We start from the raw sequence: 18,732 nt of genomic DNA, 5'->3' as shown, positions 1-18,732 counted from the left end.
AGTTGAAAGGGAAGAGGGGAGATAGGAAGAGACACCCACAGCACTGTTTTGCTGCTCATGAAGCTTACACCCTACATGTAGGGACTGGGTCTTTGTGTCCACTCTACCAAGTCAGCCACAGAGCAACCCCGACCCTGCCTCTCTTCCTTCCAGCCTTCCTTCCTTCCTGTCTTTCTTTTTAATTTTATTTTTAGATAGAAAGAGACAGAGAGGGAAAGATACTGCAGCACTGAAGTTTCTTCCAGTGCAGTGTGAACTGGGCTCTGACCTGGGTTGTGTACATGGCATGCAGATGCATGTTCTATGTGAGCTATTTTACAAGTCCGGGGAGGGGGGGGGAATGTTTAAAATCCTAATAGTTCTCTTTTCTTTCAACCCAATTTCTTATTGTGGTTCAGCTCTGACAAGAAACACCTCTAGCAACTAAGGCAGGCATAAACATGTTACCTTTCAATTTCCCAGGGAGAGAACTGGAAAGTTTTCAGTTTCTGAAAGACTGGAAACAAAGCTTTCTGTTTTGACATAAAGGATTTTACCTACAAGTAACATCTTCTGTGGGCAGTGTGTATATACCAAGGCGGAAAAAAATCTGAAAAGCCTGGTTATCATGGGATTCCCCTCCATTAAAAAAAAGAAGTAAAAAGTTCAATGTTTTCACAGAGACTTCAAGGGAAGTTTTAAAGATGTTTATATTTCAGACAACCTAAACATTGTTTGGAGCAAAATGAGAGATTTCATTTTGGGACAAGCAAGTTGATGAATTGCAGTCAGCATCTTGGGCTCAAAGAAGGCATTTTTACTGGAAGCTTTTAGTCTAGACATACAAAGAAAGAAAGAGAAAAAGGAGGGAGCATTCTCACATCCTTTACATGGTACCTTGGCCAGTGTAGTAAATAGTTCATAATAAATCAGACTTTCAAATATTCACTCTTGTACTCACTCAGGGAACAGAGTGATTTATACCACTTAAGTCATAAAGAGTTCTGATTTATTTATTTCCTTACTTATGCTCTTTCAAGCTGGTAAAACACTTTGTGGACCAGCAAACGTTTGCTACCAACTGGCAAAAAAGCAAAGAATTATACAAGAACTCTCCCGAAGTGGCACTGTTTTGTTGTATTAGGAAATGTTTTTTGACTTAACCCTTGACCTATGGCATTGCAAAGGTCACAGGAGAAAGCATAGTAGAAGCCCATATGAAATTTTTAGTATAAAGCAGCTTAAGGATAAGACAAAGGAAACATATCAGAAATGATTATTGACTAAACACATAGGAAATAATTAGTGTTAACAGTTCTAAGGAAAAAATACTGGCACAGTGAAGTTAGCTATTTCTTGTCAGGGAATGTCTTTTTTTTTTTTAATATTTATTTTCCTTTTTGTTGTCCTTGTTGTGGTTATTGATGTCTTCGTTGTTGAATAGAACAGAGAGAAATGGAGAGAGGAGGGGAAGACAGAGAGGGAGAGAGAAAGATAGACACCTGCAGACCTGCTTCACCGCTTGTGAAGCAACGGCCCTGCAGGTGGGGAGCTGGGGGCTCAAACCCGGATCCTTATGCCAGTCCTTGCACTCTGTGCCACGTGCTCTTCACCCACTGCACCACTCGACTCCCAGGAATGTCTGACAGAGACGATGTAAGCTTCTGACAAGTGGAAAGGCATCATTCAATTTGGAACTATATACACAACTTCAAAAATGAACTACAGTGTGAAATACGGTGATTCTGAACTTGACAGGTTTCAAATGTGATTATTCCTAACTATTGTAAGGTCTGTGATTAGGTTAAAAATAAAATCATTCTTGCTCTTCCTAAGCATGCTACAGAATGCTTTTCTTCTGCATTTTCATGTGAGTCGGATAAAAAAAAAAACAATTATTCAGTATGAAAACTTTTATTATCCAAATGTATGGACCCAAATTAATACAAATAAATAATAATAATTTATTTTAAAACTTGCCCTTTATTTTTATGATCTTAAAGATTCAAAGAAAAATATGTTGTTTTGTCTGAGATACTCTGTTTCATTCAGGAAATGCGTGCTGAAGACTCGACTATCTACTGAATTTGGCAAATAATTATAAGCCACTGTAGTTATGATATTTTAAATCTTATTCCAAAATCCTATCAGGATAATGAACAACATTTAGCTCAATAATTATTAAAATCCAGAAATATTCTGTTCCCTGGTAACATATAACCATCATCCAAATTTTTGTACAAAAACAAGCAGCAAAGGTCTCACCTAGTCAGTGCCATCAATAAACACACCTAGAATCTAATAACTAAGCATCCTATAACAGAACCATTTTTAGAAACTATTACACTGATGGTAGCACATGTAAGGTAGTGCTGACACTTGTCTATCTTCATGTATATAAAGCAAAAAATGTAGAAAAGTCAGATACAAATTACACAAATACCCCAACTTCCTAAGTTTTCTTTTGAAAAATATGTTCCCCTAGCTAGCGAAATAACTCACTTGGGAAGTGTGTTGCTTTGCCATCTGTGCAACCCAGGTTTGAGCTGGGTCATCACCACTGAAAGAAGCTTGGTGCATCTGTCTATCTCTCGGGGGGGGGGAGGGGGAGATATTTCTGTCCTAACATTTCCACCCAAACCCTCTGTACTTAACAAATTATGTGATATATATAATATATTATACATATATACATTCTATTCCCTTTAACATGTTTCTTAATCTGATGTAAAAATTTCTTTGTTGGAGGAAAGAATCACTTTCCAATAGGTTAAATAGCCTCAGTCCTTTTTAAAATTAAAATATCAAGAAATAGGAAAAGCGAAGAGGTATGGTCTTCGTTCATTGCTACTGAGGAGGAAAGTCCATTACTTCAGCTCTGAAGAGATTGGCTCAAGATATTCATGAACATGAAAAACTTTTAAATGGGTCATTCGAAGTCCTTCAGGAGTGGAACATTAAACTATAACTATTTTCTAGACTACCAGGAACTTGTAGGTTTACTGGCAAAATAGCTTAATTTTCAGATGTACTTTCAGTCTGTAGCATTTGAAAATAAAAGAGTAGCATAAATCATTGCAGTCAAGATGGGGAAATAAGGATTCATTAAAACTGATGTGGACTTCAGTGTGTGTGTGTGTGTGTGTGTGTGTGTGTGTGTGTTCCAAGTTTCACTTTTCTGACTTGACTTTTTCAGCTAGAAAGAGGGACAAAGGGAAGGACACTACAGCACTGAAGCTTCCCCCAACGCGGTGGGGCTTTACCAGGCTCAAGCCTGCAGGCACCCTCCAAAGTGAACTTTCTCTCTGCCCTGAGTTCTTTTTAGACACAAAAAGAGGCACCATGGTGACCTAACTCCTGAAGTTTGCTAGAATAGTATTTCTTTCTTTCTTTTTTTTTTTTTTGTAAGATTTTATTTATTTATTAATGAGAAAGACAGGAGGAGAGAAGGGAAGAACCAGACATCACTCTGGCACATGTGCTGCTGGGACTGAACTCAAGACCTCAGGCTTGAGAGTCCAGTGCTTTATCTACTATGCCGTGTCCCAGACCGCTAGAGTAGTATTTCTATGACCTGGTTACGAATTTATTGACCTTCCTTCCAGTATTGACCTATTGTTTAGTCTGCATCTGAAAATGGAACATGGAACTCACGAGCTTCAGCTATTGTATCAAATACTGAGTTTTCCTCTAGCACACAACCCTCACCCATGTCAGGATGGTGACATCTGTGATTAAATTATTCTTCCGTCCCTTCTTCCCTCCCCCTACCACCTTTCCTTTCTTGTTTTCTTTTTGACAGAGGGTGAGCAATAGACACAGAAAGAAGGGGAAACACCTACCACACTGCTCCACCACTTACAAAGCTAATCCCCACCGACAGGATCTGAGACTCAAACCTGGGTCCTCATGCACAATATCATGTGCACTACTAACTCTACTAGGTACCAGCACCTGGTCATGATGAAAATTTAAGAGCAACCTTCCTTCCTTCCTCCCTCTTTTTTTTCCTGCCTCCTTTTCTTTTTTTATTTTATTTTATTTTATTTATTAAAAAGGAAACATTGATTAAACCATATGATAAAACCATATGACAATTCCCACCACCAGAACTCCATATCCCATCCCCTCCCTTGATAGCTTTCCTATTCTTTAACCCTCTGGGAGTATAGACCCAAAGACATTGTGGGATGCAGAAGATGGAAGGTCTGGCTTCTGTAATTGCTTCCCCACTGAACATGGGCTTTGACAGGTCGATCCATACTCCCAGCCTGTCTCTCTCTTTCCCTAGTGGGGCAGGGTTCTAGAGAATTGGAGCTCCAGGATATATTGGTAGGGTTGTCTGTCCAGGGAAGTCTGTTTGGCATCATGCTAGCATCTGGAACCTGGTGGTTGAAAAGAGAGTTAACATACAAAGCCAAACAAATTGTTGACTAATCATGAACCTAAGGGTGGAATAGTGCAAATGAAGAGTTGCGGGGGGGGGGGGGGGGGGGAGTGACGGTTTTGTAGATAGCTAGTAGGCCTATTTTAGTTATATTCCAAAGAGCCTGTAGCTATACTATTCTTTCTTTCCCCCTGCCACCACCCCCCAGCCTGAAATCTGATATGCAGGTGGATCCTAGTTATTGTCTGGGGAGATGATGTCATGGCTGGAAAAAAGACCAGAAAGCTGGATCAGGGAAGAGAGTAGCTCCCAAATATGGGAAAGGTGTATAAATATTGTTGACTATAATCCTCATCAATTTGATCTGATCTGGGGACCATATTCAGCTTAAGAGGCTATGTAACCTTTGCATCCCTGTGGATCTGAGCTCACATTCTGTGGTCATCAGTAGGAAGGTTCCAAGCTGCCCCAATATCAGGACCCATCTTGCTCAGGTGGAGCATAGAGTATGTTGTCCAGCCTCCCTTCGGAGGATGGAACATTCTCTACCATTGTTGATCCAAGTTGAGAGCAAGGTCCTATGGGGGCCCACAAAGGAGTCTATTTTGTTGTTACTGCTAGGAATGACTGGTAACAATGGAAAGAGGGATTTGTTCCAGGTCTAGGCCCATCATGTCTGTTTAGGAATCTCAGAACTCCCCGACTAGGGTCCCAGCTGATGGGATGGCCTGATAGTGACTAAAGAGTCATCATTAAAGTATGCCAGTCTCTTGCCCTTATTCAGCTTTTGCAGTCCTTACTTTGATAAGGTTAGCTTTGGACTGAGTGAGAGAAGTGTAATGAGAAGTAGGTGAGGAGGGTAGATATCTAAATCAATAAAATACCTAGGAATGAATCTGACCAAAGAAGTGAAAGACTTGTATACTGAAAATTATGAGTCACTATTCAAGGCAATAGAAAATGATACTAAGAAATGGAAAGACATCCTATGCTCATAGATTGGAAGAATTAATATCATCGAAATGAATATTCTCCCCAGAGCCATATACAAATTTAACATGATACCTATCAAAGTTCCACATAGCTTCTTTAAGAGAATAGAACAAAAACTACAATCATTTATCTGAAACCAGAAAACACCTAGAATTGCCAAAATAACCTTGAGGAAAAGAAACAGAAACAGAGGCATCACACTCCCAGATCTCTAACAATATTATAAGGCCACCATCATCAAAACAGCCGGCTACTGGAACAAAAATAGGCACACAGACCTCTTTCTCTTCTTTCTTTCCTTCTTTCTAATGTTCATTTATTTTATAGGACAGAGAGAAATTAAGAATGGAAGAGAATATACAGACAAAGAACATCACTGTTTCACACTTGTGAAGTCTCCCCCACCCCACCCCTGATGCCACAGGTGGGGACTAGGGCTCGAACCCTGATCTTTGTGCACTCTCCCATGTGGAATATTTTTAAATTCTTGTCAAGCATTTGGGGGTTAGGTTGGGTATCGGGTCATATTCTTCCTCCTTCACTTAGTGAAAGTGTACTCAGGACTGTATGCCCCATGCATTATCAACATAATCAATTGAATCAAATGAAAGGTAGAGAGCTATGTGCAAACTTGATTTCTAATTTTTATTTTTGAGAGCAAGGTTTTTTGGTTAGTTTTTGTTGTTGTTGTTTGTTTGTTTTTGTTTAGCCTCCAGTGTTGTCACTGGGGCTCAGTGCCTGCACCATGACTCTACTGCTCCTGACGGCCATCTTTTTTTCCCATTGCTGTTGCTGTTGATTGTTGTTGGATAGGACAGAGAGAAATTGAGAGGGGAGATAAAGACAGAGAAGGGAAGAGAAAGACACCTGCAGAGCTGCTTCACTGCTTGTGAGGCGACCCCCCCCTCCCCACCCCCTGAAAGTGGGGAGCCAGGTGCTCAAACTGGGATCCCTGCACTGGTCCTTGCACTTTGAGCTACGTGCACTTAACCTGGCACGCAACCGCCTGGCCCCCTGATTTGTAAATTTTAATGTGGTTGCTGGCAGGCTTAACCACAGCAAGGAAAGAGTTGAATGTATTAAGTTCCTTCCTTCCTTTCTTTCTTTCTTTTTTCTGAACAAAAGAAAATTTTAGAGGACAAATTTCCATGTCATAGTATTAACATAATTCCCCAGCTTAACTCCCTCCCCTTTCACTCTCATCAGTTGTCCGCTAGAAACACTGGCACATCCCACCCAGTGTGGTGCAGAGTCCATTGTCTAGGTAAAGTAGGAACATGAATGTCTGGGAGCTGTTCAGTATTTGGAGACCTAAGGGCTGGTGCTCGTATAAGTGTCGCTGTGTCGGGCTGAGCTTCATTGACGGGAGACAGATGACCCGGGACTCATGGTTGAGCTGTAGGCAGTATCTCTTTATTCATGCAGGACGCAGCACAATCTATACCAAGCTAAGCTAAACTTAAACTCAAACGAACAATGTTGTCTTTATATATACTTCCCAAGTAGGGTGTGAACAGGATGTGACATAGAGAGGGTGGAGAGAAAAGTGACTGGTGAAAATCAGAGTGTGACAAGGAGAGGATCAGGGTGTGACAAGGAGAGGGGGTGGAGCAGGTGAGAATTCTACCACTAAACCACCAATGCCCTGGAGAGAGGGTGGTGCTTTATGTAAATGTAAAAGTGATTTATGTAAATAGACCAAAGCTTTGAATGGGATCAAATCAATCCCTATATAGTCATATGGTTAAGCAGAAGCCAGGGGGAGCTGGCATACTACCCAACATCGCTGCACACTTCCACTTTGAAAAGTCTTTTCATCCTCCATTCCTGAAGCTCGTTCTGCTGGTCTTCATGACCAGACGACAGCTACTCACCTTGCTGACTGGCCCCTCAAGGGAGGTGGGTGCCTATACAATAAGTGTATGTCTTCTAAACTACTGAAGAGGATTGAATCTTTGGGTGCCTTGCTAATCTATCTACTCCATGGAATAAGGTTTCCTGGGGGACATCAGACCCATGTGCCTGTCCCGTCTCACTGTCTTCTGCCCACTTCTTGCAGTGTAGAAGGGCCCCAGGAGGATTCCAGCCAGCTATGACACCTAGAGCAACTGAGTGTGACTTTCTAACTTCATCTTTATTCCTGACAGGAAGGGCTTTTCCTTCTTCTTCTTTTTTTTATTTTTAATTTTTCATATTTATTTATTCTCCTTTTTGTTTCCCTTGTAGTTATTACTATTTTTTTATTGATGTCATTGTTAGACAGGACAGAGAAATGGAGAGAGAAGGGAAAGAGAAAGATAGACATCTGCAGACCTGCTTCACCACCTGTGAAGCGACTCCCCTGCAGGTGGGGAACGGGGAACTGGGGGCTTGAACCCGGATCTTTACACCAGTCCTTGCACTTTGCGCCACGTGCACTTAACCCGCTGTGCTACTGCCCAACTCTCTTTTCCTTCTTTTAATTACGTACACATTCTCATCACAGCAGCCACACATGTAGCAAAAGGCCAAGCCACTGGAAAGGCAAGAATAGAGACTTGCAGAGGTGAGAAGTGCCACACGCCTTGCCAAAGTCATTTGCTTAGTAGCCATGCTGTCCCTTAGAGGGTGCCCAGTTGGAGCTAGGCCGGGGAGAGAGTACACTCAGGTCCAGACATCTGGGTTTTAAAAAAAGAAACCACCATCTGAGTGTGTGAGAACTGCATCACCTCCCAAAGCTTAATGGAGTGAGACTCCACATTCTAACATACTAGTTGTGTACCTATTACCAATTATAGTAAAAAGAATTTCAAGGTCAGCAAAAAGATATGCTAAGTAAACAACCTTCCATGTTGTGTTAAGAATGGTTAAGCAAAGGAAACACTAGGAGGAGCCATCGTTTCCAGCTGAGTTGTGTCTAAGGGGTTTGAGTAAACCATGTATACATATCGGGAGCTTCAAGAGCTCAGATCAAGCAAAGTGTCTGGGAATGTTTTGAAAAGCCGATCACATTCCATCGACTGCAAGGTCTTTGTAAGTTCATGGCCTGAAAAGTCTACTTCCTTCCGGAATTGGAAGTACTTTGGTTTCCAGATAATATAGCCAAACTGAGCCGTTAGAAATAGAATAATTACAGCTACATTCAGGAGGTTTTCCAGCTTGATTCAGTTCCATAAATTTGTTAACCATGAGAAAAGGGAATAAAAATACACCCACCTGCTTTCATGCTGTGGTCTGTTTCAGAGTACTAGCTTATGTCCGCACCTCCTGTCTTAATGAGAAGTGAGTCGTTGGGGGACGATGAAGAGACTATCTGCTGAACAGCTTAGTGACTTTCTGGAATTTAAATATTACGTGAAAGGGCAGGGTCATAGAGCAGCTGAACCTTGGCCTGTCTCTCCATCTCTATCTATCTATCTATCTATCTATCTATCTATCTATCTATCTATCTATCATCTATCTCGTCTGCCCACGGCTTTGATCACACCGCATGCTCCTTTGTGGCCACGACTACATAGAAAACTTCAGGGTCATGTCCTGTTGCTTATCAAGAGGTATAAACCTGCTGCTTAAGTATGTGAAACCCACAATTTGGGGAGGAGGAAGAGGGGCTAGGAGTAGAGGGGTGGTCATTTTTCATACATTCCATATTCCCCATGTAACCCAAAGCAGACTAAACAAAACTGGTGTGAAATCTCATGACTTGGTGTTGTGTGGTTCTATTTTTTAAGCTGTAGCCTATTCATCTGTATGTGTGTTTATTCCCAGGATTTACAGCTCTCTCAGTCTTTGGGAGAAGAAAAGGTTTGAAACCTTTTGTAGAGTTTGTAGTTAGCACAAGCCTGTGATTAAAGCCCAGGATAAAATGAGAGAAAGGGAGAGAGCATGCCTGTTGATGTGGACCTTTTTTTTTTTCCCCCTTCTCCTGTTGGCTTCTCTTATGCAAAAGCGTCACACATGGTAGCACTTAGGAGCTGCTTCACAGCTGAAGTGTTTCAAACACTAATGAATGGAAGTTTGGTCACATAATGCAGACAAGCTTTGCGGCATGCTTTCTTTACTGAATGGTGTACTGTAGTGACCTGGGAGAGGAAGAGAGGTATAAATTGTGTCAGTGAGCCACCCAGACAAAATAAAGCCATGTGGAAAATCAAATCTATTAAAGTATGAAGACTGTTATAAGCTGGATGTTCTTAAAGGGGCTCAGTTTGCTGCAGGAGTAAATGTTTACCTCTCCTCCCTCCCAGATCTTTTTTCACATGCTGTCGTACCAGACGATGTGCAGCGTTTGATAAAAATCCTTCTCTCACTAGTGACGTTTTTATCAGAAATGTTTATTGTCTTGACTTTACCACCCATGTCCTGAAAGGTACTGCATATTTGTTAAGTAAGCAAAAGGAACAAGAACTGCGAGGTGTAAACCAACTTGCAGAAACTCCAGTAAATCCCAGAGCCATACAGAACCAGGAAAAAAAAAAAAAAAGGAAAGAGAAGGAGGAATTAGACTTATCTGGAAAAGAGGTCCTGAAAAAAGTGTTACCCACATTTTCTCTGCCTGGCTAGCCCGTGATTACATGTTTTGTTGATGTAGCTTTAGCATTGAGATGAGCAATCATACCAAACTGTGCACATTGTCTTAAAATGTACTTTATTAAATAAAAGAACGAGGAAATCAATTTGGAAAAGATCGCAGAAGCCAGCTTTTGCAGCCATTTCTGAAGATTCTGATGGCCTCCCGACTCAGTCCAAAACCCAATCCCACACCCCCTGCAACTTTGGGACATTACGTTCCGTGCCTTGATTGCCCCTTCAGTAACATGGGCGTAATAGAAGACAGTCCCTAAAAACATTTAGTGAGCACCATGGATCAGATGCCTCACTGCTAGAGCACACACATTCACATGCTCGAGGCCCTCGGTCTAGCTCCCAGGCCACCACATGGAAGCATCTAGCGGAGGGGATACTTCATTTCATCAGCAGTGGAGCAGTGCTTTGGTATCTCCTCTTCTCTGTCTCTCCTCCTCTCTGCCTTTCACCTTCCCTGGGGGCAGGGGATGGGGGTGTCCACCAAGAGTGGTGGAAGTCTGCTGGCATGAAACCCCTGTAGGCAAGGAAGATGGGAAAAAAAAAAAAAGTTTAGTGATTAAAATGCTGTTAACTAATAAGAAGAGCAGGTTTAGTTATACCTTGAGGGAAGAGCCTTGGAATTTTATTTCTCTTGTATGATGGATTCTAAAACTGATGACTGGTATGCTATCAAAAGAAAGCAGCCATTAAAAAAAAAGGTAGTTTTTTATTTTTATTTATTTATTTTCCCTTTTGTTGCCCTTGTTGTTTTTTATTGTTGTTGTAGTTATTATTGTTGTTATTGATGTCATTGTTGTTGGATAGGACAGAGAGAAATGGAGAGAGGAGGGGAAGACAAAGAGGGGGGGAGAGAAAGATAGACACCTGCAGAGCTGCTTCACCACCTGTGAAGTGACTCTCCTGCATGTGGGGAGCCGGGGGCTCAATCTGGGATCCTTATGCTGGTCCTTGTGCTTTGTGCCACATGCGCTTAACCACTACGTTATCGCGCAACTCCCCCCCAAAAAAGTCTTTATTTATATAGGATAGAGACAGAGAGATAGAGACTTCTTCAGTGCTTGTGAAGCTTCCTCCCTGCAGGTGGGCCTGGGCCCTTGTGCCTTGTGGTATGTGTGCCAGGTGTACCAACACCACCTCTCCCACCCACCCCCATTTCTTTTTTTTGTTTTTTGTGGGTTTTTGTTGTTGTTGAATCAGTGAGTGAGTTGATGTTTATCTGCCAACTTTCTGGACTACAAACAACTGAATTTTCTGGCCAGCCAGCATGATGCCAAGCCTTAAGACAATAGTGACTAATGGCCGCTCTAGGCAAAAACAGCATGTTGATTCCTCAGAGCTTAAGAAGCCCTGGGAACAAGGGGCTCACCCATCACCCACATCCTCCATGGAAATCAGCATAACACAGAGTAGAAATGGGTCACTCAGAATTGTTTGTGAGACCAGCCCACACTGTGTAATGGTTGTGCTCTTTGTGTGTTACAGGAGGAAACTGAAGAGACATCCTCACAAGAGTCTGCAGAAGAGGATTAGAGGGCGCCAACATTCAATTTCTACCTCAGCAGCAGTTGGATCTTTTGAAGGGAGAAGACACTGCAGTGACCACTTACTCTCTATTGCCATGGTCTTTCCACTTTCCTCTGGGGTGGGGTGGGGCAGGGTGGGGGGAGGGATGGGTATGGGGGAGAAGTCACATAACCTTAAAAAGGACTATATTAATCACCTTTGTAATCCCTTCACAGTCCCAGGTTTAGTGAAGAAAAAAAAAAAAAAACTGCTGTAAACACAGGGGACACAGTTTAACAATGCAACTTTTAATTACTGTTTTCCTTTTTTTCTTAACCTACTAATCATTTATTTGATCCTGATAAGAAAGAGCGGGTAGGGCCAGAGAAACTCGAGTCGGGTTTAGTCAATCACTGCACTGCATACAAACAAGAAACCTGTCAGCGTCTGTGACTCTGGGCATTCATATTAGGAAAGGACAGTGTCCAACGCCCTGTGCGCCTCACACCACCCGGCCCGCTCGCTGTAGTGAAGCCTCTGTTTAGAACACCAAAGATAGGACTAGATACTATTCCTCTCCTTTTCGTATAATCTTGTAGACCCTTACTTGATTTTTTTTTTAACTCTTATTTCTAAACGAGACGAAATGCTGATGTATCCTTTCATTGGGTTCACAAACCAGAAAAGGTTATGCTCACTTTTCAAAAAAAGGGAAGTTCGCACAAAATGTGGCCAAGTCTGTATTTATGGGGCTCACACCTATCAGTGGGAGTAATAAATTTACTCATAGGACTAGTTTTCAGGAAATCTGCTTCCTACAGAACCAGATGTCACTTAGCAATAAACCACACTTGTCAGCCTCAAAGCTGTTAAGGAACCTAGTCAGTAAAGTTACCCTCACTGTAATTTAATGAAAAGGTACAGCAGAATAATGCATGGTGAATTCACCTCAAATGTAAGGTGGGAGGAGCGAGATCTAAATCTCTTTTGCTATAGTTATATTACACTTTTTTTTTTGAAAGGCAGTATCTCTCCTTTCTTCCTCTCTCTCTCTCTCTCTCTCTCTCTCTCTCTCTCTCTCTCTCAATTCTATTTTTGTCATTATATACCAGTTTCCGTGAAAGACCTAAATACCACTTACCTCAACTTAGGCTTATGTGTTACTTTCAAGTAACACGTTTTGACATAGGATGGTTAGCTGAGGCAAAGTAAAATCTTGGGCTTCAGTTCATCATCTCTTCATTCAAACTGCACTTTTTAGCCAGAGATGCAATATATCCCCACTACTCAATACTACCTCTGAATGTTACAATTAATTTACAGTTTAGTACTTATTACATGCTGCTATACACAAGCAATGCAAGAGAAAAACGTACTGGGTAGGTGATTTCAATCATCTGCGGTTCTTTTTGTACACTTAATTGCAGTTAAAGAAGCAGTCTCCTTACTATGTTTCAGCATGGCTATGTATTTTTCTATGTTTTTTTTTTTTAATTAAAATTTTACAAATACTTGTTTCAGTTTCTCTGCTAGATTTCTATATTAACTTGAATTTTTTTTTTCAACCAAGTCGCTCCTGGGTTCTTAAGGATAATTTTCCTCAGTCACACTACACATCACAAAATGTTGGACTGTAAGGCGTAAATAATGCTTTCCAAGTCTGTGCCTCAAATGAATTAAGGAAATGGACTAATTGACTTGCAAAGACCTACCTCCAGACTTCAAAAGGAATGAACTAGTTCCTTCCAACATTCTCATTTTTGTCAGCGTTTGAAGCAATTCAAACTGCAGCTACCCCTAGTCAAAACTATTTTTGTAAAAAAAAAAAAAAAAAAAAGTATTAGAAAGGAACACATTCTTGCTTACTTTTGCAAATAAAAATAAAAATGAAAAACAAGCCAACCTTCAAGGAAACTTGAAACTTTGTAGGTGAGATGCCACAAGCTCAGCTTTTGCATAACGCAATCAAAATAATATGTGTGTGCGTCTAAGATTAGTTAAATCTGAAAATGCTTGACAACTATTTTCACAAATGTGATTTTTGTAATATGTCTCAGCCAGATCTATTTTTAAACGCTTCTCATGCGGACTTTTTTTATTCCTCTCTCTCCTAGTAGAGTGTGCTGACTTTTAACATGGTCTGATCAACTGGGCCAGGAGGTAGTTTGTCATGATGGCTTCTATCAGTATGGCTTTGAGTTCTGAAGCCAAATGAAACCTAAACCATCTCTCTTCCACTCACTTCAGGGAGGTAGTTTCAAAGGCCACATACCTTTTGGAGACTGGCTCACTGTTGTGAAATCACCAAAGGAGCTATGGAGAGAATTAAAATTCAACATTACTGTTAACTGTGCATTAAATAAGGAAATAAAGAGCAGCTCATTAAAAAGGAAAGTCCTATCCCATATATCTGGTTGGGCCTTTTCAAAGCCTCATCAGCCGACACATAAAACTCAAGTTGTTGTTTATGTTGGTCAAGCTCAGAGCACTGAGCAATTTCCATCGCTGATGAAGTGACTCTTGTTACTCTATGTTGTACAATCAAAACACACTGCTACCTCTTAAGCCCCAGTATACCTCATTTTTCATAATGAAAAAATAAGTAAATAAATAAAAGCTGGTAGCCAATGGAACAGTAAGAACATCGTAAAATTTTTATATATATAGTTTATTTTTGTGGGAGATAAATTTTATAGGACTGTTCTTTGCTGTTGTTGGTCTCAGCTATGTAAGACTGGACACTTTTCTACCGTTTCTGCAGGCTAACTATGTTTGTGGAAGAAAAGTATCAAGACGTTTAACTGCAGTTGACTTTCTCCCCATTCCTTCGGGTGTCTTCTACCTTTAATCTTTGTTCTTCATGTAGAGTTGCTGTCTATGATTGTACTTTGAATCGCTTGCTTGTTGAAAATACTTCTCTAGTGGATTATCACTGTCTGTTCTGCACAATAAACATAACAGCCTCTGTGGTCCCCGTGTGTTTTGATTCCTACTCTTTGTCACAATTTCACGAAATGAGTAATAAAGTTGGGTCAAAACTGGTCAAGAAGAGACATTGGCAAGTCATTTGGTGGTACTCCCTGCTACACTGTGTGCCCACACCACCACAAACATGGACATTTTTAGGTTTCTGAGTGCATACATCCTAAACCAACTACCTTGAATCTACCTTTTATATGCACATTTAATTCTACAAAGATAACCGTAGAGGTGTAGATTTGGAGTCGGGTGGTGGAGCACTGGGTTAAGTGCACATAGTACTAAGCACAAGGATCCCGGTTTGAGTGTCGGTTCAGTACCTGCCCAGGGGTCGCTTCACAAGCGATGAAGCAGGTCTGCAGGTGTCTTATCTTTCTCTCTCCTTTGGTATCTCCTCACCTATCAGTTTCTCTCTATCCAATAAAACAAACAAAAAATTTTTTTTTGCAGGGTTTTTTTGTTTGTTTGTTTGTTTGTTTTACCAGAGCACTGTTCAACTCTGGCTTATGGTAGTGCAGAGGATTGAAAACCAGGAATCTTTTCTATGAAACCAGAGCCATCTCTTGTCCAATCATTTTACACCAAGTTAGATATTTACTTTGGGGCAAGGGAAAATAGCATAATACTTATGCAAAGAGATTCATAAGCCATAAATCAGAGCTGAGCAGTGCCCTGGTAGAAAATAAATAAATTAATAACAATAAATTCCTTGCACTTCAGTTGCTGATTACAAATAAATCCAGGATTTCCAAGGAGTTAAATCCTCTGGTTTGTGCTGCCACCAGCACGTCACTTTTAAAGCTCTTTTCTTAGGAAGGACTTGACCATATTAAAAGATCTCTATCTCCTATCAGGAAATTCATTGTTAAATTTATTATTCCACTCTTTCATTCATTTTATTTTCGCAGTTTAAATTTCCCAAGTGCCTGCTTTGTGTACTCAATCAGCAAGCTCTTCAAACAGCTATCTCTGGCCCAGGAGGTGGCGCAGTGAGGAGGATGTTTAACTTGGAAGCATGAGCTGCATTTGATCTGGTTATCTGAACTACCAGAGTGATGCTCTTGTTCTCTCCCACTATCTTGTTGATAGAGGAGATCTTTTAAAAGGAAAAAAAGTATCTCCTTGGGGAGTCGGGCGTTAGTGCAGCGGGCAAAGTGCAGGTGGCACAAAAAGCAAGAACAGGCATAATGATCCCAGTTCAACCACCCCCGCCCTGGCTCCCCACCTGCAGGGGAGTCACTTCACAGGCGGTGAAGCAGGTGCAGGTGTCTAACTTTCTCTCCCCCTCTCTGTTTTCCCCTCCTAGATGGGACATTTCTCTCTGTCCTTTCCAACAATGACAGCATCAATAACAACAATAATAGTAATACAACAATAAAACAACAAGGGCAACAAAAGGGGGAATAAATAAATAAATATTTTTAAAATTTTTTTTTAAATTATCTCCTTAAGGGGCAAGTTGGGTGGTAGCATAGCGGGTTAAGTGCAGGTGGTGCAAAGCACAAGGATGGGCATAAGGAACCCGGTTCAAGCCCCTGGCTCCCCACCTGCAGGGGGGGTCATTTCACAAGTAGTGAAGCAGGTGTGCAGTTGTCTATCTTTCTCTCCCCCTCTCTGTCTTCCACTCCTCTCTCTAATTCCCTCTGTCCTATCCAACAACGACAATATCAACAACAACACCAATATAACTACAACAATAAAACAACAAGGGCAACAAAAAGGAATAAATAAATTATTATTTTTTAAAAAGGACATACAACATTTGACCATATTTGCTCAAAAAATGATCTCTGAATCAGGTGTTCTTGGTTTTTTTTTAAAAAATATATATCCCTTTCACACTCTTCTTTTATATTTATTTATTTTCCCTTTTGTTGCCCTTGTTTTATTGTTGTAGTTACTATTGTTGTTATCATTGTTAGATAGGACATCGAGAAATGGAGAGACGAGGGGAAGACAGAGGGGGAGAGAAAGATAGACACCTGCAGACCTGCTTCACCACTTGTGAAAGGATGCCCCTGCAGGTGGGGAGCCAGGGGCTCAAATCGGGATCCTTAAGCCTAAGCCCGTCCTTGTGCTTCATACCACCTGCACTTAACCCACTGCGCTACTGCCTGACTCCCTCCTTTTACACTCTTAAATGGTACATATGCAAAGTTCACTATGTGGGCACTGAGGAGTGGCACACTAGATCAAGCACATACATTACCATGCACAGGGACCCGGATTTGTCCCTCCACTCCCCACCAGCAATGGGGGCACTTCACGAGCAGGGAAGTTAAATCTGCAGGTGTCTTATCATTCACTCTCTCTATTTACCTCCCCTCCTCGATTTATCTTTATCCTATCAAATAAAGCTGAAAATAAAAAGAGGAAGTTAACGTTTCAACCTGAGTCCAGAGAGAGTTGTGTGCCCACTGCCCACTCCTGAGAATAAGCCCATGCATCCAAATATGAGCCTGTTGTTGCATGTGCTGAGTAAGTGAACATCATCCCTGCCCACAAAGAAACAAATACTCCCAAGGGGGATGAACCCAACACCTAAGTAGCTAGGACCTTATTAAATTACTCTGAAAGTAGTTGAAGATACCCTGAATTCTCTGCCAGTAACCAGGGCGAATTACAAGCCCTCTGGAAAAAAAAGGGGTGGGGGTGCTCTAATGTCACCAACAGAAAGGGATCCTGGGCTAACAGGAGTCTCAGCCAATGTAACATGTCTTACTAGGAATAAGGAAGGGTATGTTTTTCAGCAGGGCTATGGGGCACTCAACTCTTTAGAGAATTCAGGAATGTTAAAGGGTTTAGAAGAGAATGCACATAAATAAAAAACAAAACTACAAACAGGGCTGGGAGCCAGCTCATCCATTAGACTGCACATTTAACAGCATGAGAGCCCAGGCTCAAAACCCCAGCCACTATCTGGGAGCACTTGTACAGGGAAGCTTCATGAATGGTGGAACAGTACTGTGGTGCGAGCTTTCCTCTCTGTCTCTTAGCTTCTACCTAAAATGAGACTGCTACGAATAGTGCAGCCTCAGAACTACAGCAATAACTCCATTGGGGGTGGGGGATGCGGGGGGGGGGGGACAGGAAGGACGGCAGAGAGAGAAGGAATAGTGTGGGGAGAAAGAATCAGTGGTAGAGGGGCTGGGTTGTGGTACAACCAGTTAAGTGCACATAGTACAAAGCAAGAACCTGAGCAGGGGTCCAGGTTTGAGGCCCTGCTCCCCACTTGCAGGAGGGTAGTTTCACAAGCAGCAAGGCAAGTATCTTTCTCTCTTCCTGTCTATCTCCCCTGCTCTCTCAATTTCTCCCTGTCCTATCAAATAAAATGGAAACCATGGCTTCCAGGAGCACACTTTCATGCCTGAAAGCTGAGCATTGCTCTGGTTTAAAAGAAGGAGGAGGAGGAGGGAGGGAGGGGGAGGAAGAGAAAGAAAAGTGAATAGTTCAGTCAGTAGATAATGTTAACTCAGACTAAAGATTAGTGAATGAGGGAGTTGGGTGATAGCGCAGCAGGTTAAGCGAACATGGTGCAAAGCACAAGGACCAGAGTAAGGATCCCGGTTTGAGCCCCTGCCTCCCCACCAGCAGGGGGGTCATTTCACAAGTGCTAAAGCAGATCTGCAGGTGTCTGTCTTTCTCTCCCCCTCTCTGTCTTCCCCTCATCTCTCCATTTCTCTCTGTCCTAACAACGACTTCACCACCACCACCAACAATAATAATTACAACAAAAATTAAAAAAAACAAGGGCAACAAAAGGGAAAATAAATAAATATAAATTTTTTTTAAAGATTAGTGAATGGGACTTCAGATAAGTGAATCATTAAGAAGCCAGATTACTCTTCAGATCTAGGGACTCGGCCTCAAAAGGAAAGAATTAGGAAGAAAGAAAGAAAGAAAGTTACTTTTTGAAAAATATATTGTACAAATGGGTAAGTAAGTACCAGAGTCAGACCACAATAGAGACCGACCCCTAGTCCGAATTTAGCCAACTACTAAAACTGGCCATACAAAGAAGGTCCTAGTGTGTGTGTGTGTGTGTGTGTGGGTGAATTGTTCTGTGGAAAACTGAGAAATGGTATGCATGTGCACACTATTGTATTTTACTTTCAACTGTAAACTATTAATCCCCCCAATAAAGAAATTAAAAAAAAAAAAACTGGTCATAGACTACTTGACACAGGTGGGAAGTGACTGCTGGCGGACTGCCACTGCTCCTCACTCTCTTTCTTTGTCAGGGACCCACCCTGATAAGCCAGCCACGCCTTCCATTCTGTCCTCACACCAAGTCTCAGAGCCTGTGGGAAACTGCCCCATGTCAC

At 41.6% G+C, this 18,732-nt stretch overlaps 1 protein-coding gene across 1 annotated transcript in view; it reads left to right on the top strand.

Annotated features, from left to right (window-relative positions):
• Positions 1-14,400, top strand: part of HMGA2 (high mobility group AT-hook 2) — a 163,269-nt gene extending 148,869 nt beyond the window's left edge. Inside the window, exon 5 of the mRNA XM_060194985.1 lies at positions 11,408-14,400. Within this exon, the coding sequence (XP_060050968.1) occupies positions 11,408-11,455 (48 nt within the window). The 3' untranslated portion in view covers positions 11,456-14,400. The remainder of the gene's footprint in view (positions 1-11,407) is intronic.
• Positions 14,401-18,732: the final 4,332 nt, after the last annotated feature.

The sequence above is a fragment of the Erinaceus europaeus genome, chromosome 7 (genome assembly GCF_950295315.1).
Source record: "Erinaceus europaeus chromosome 7, mEriEur2.1, whole genome shotgun sequence".
NCBI lineage: Eukaryota > Metazoa > Chordata > Mammalia > Eulipotyphla > Erinaceidae > Erinaceus > Erinaceus europaeus.
The sequence above is the reverse complement of the archived record's forward strand: the minus strand, read 5'-3'. Positions and strand labels throughout refer to the sequence as shown.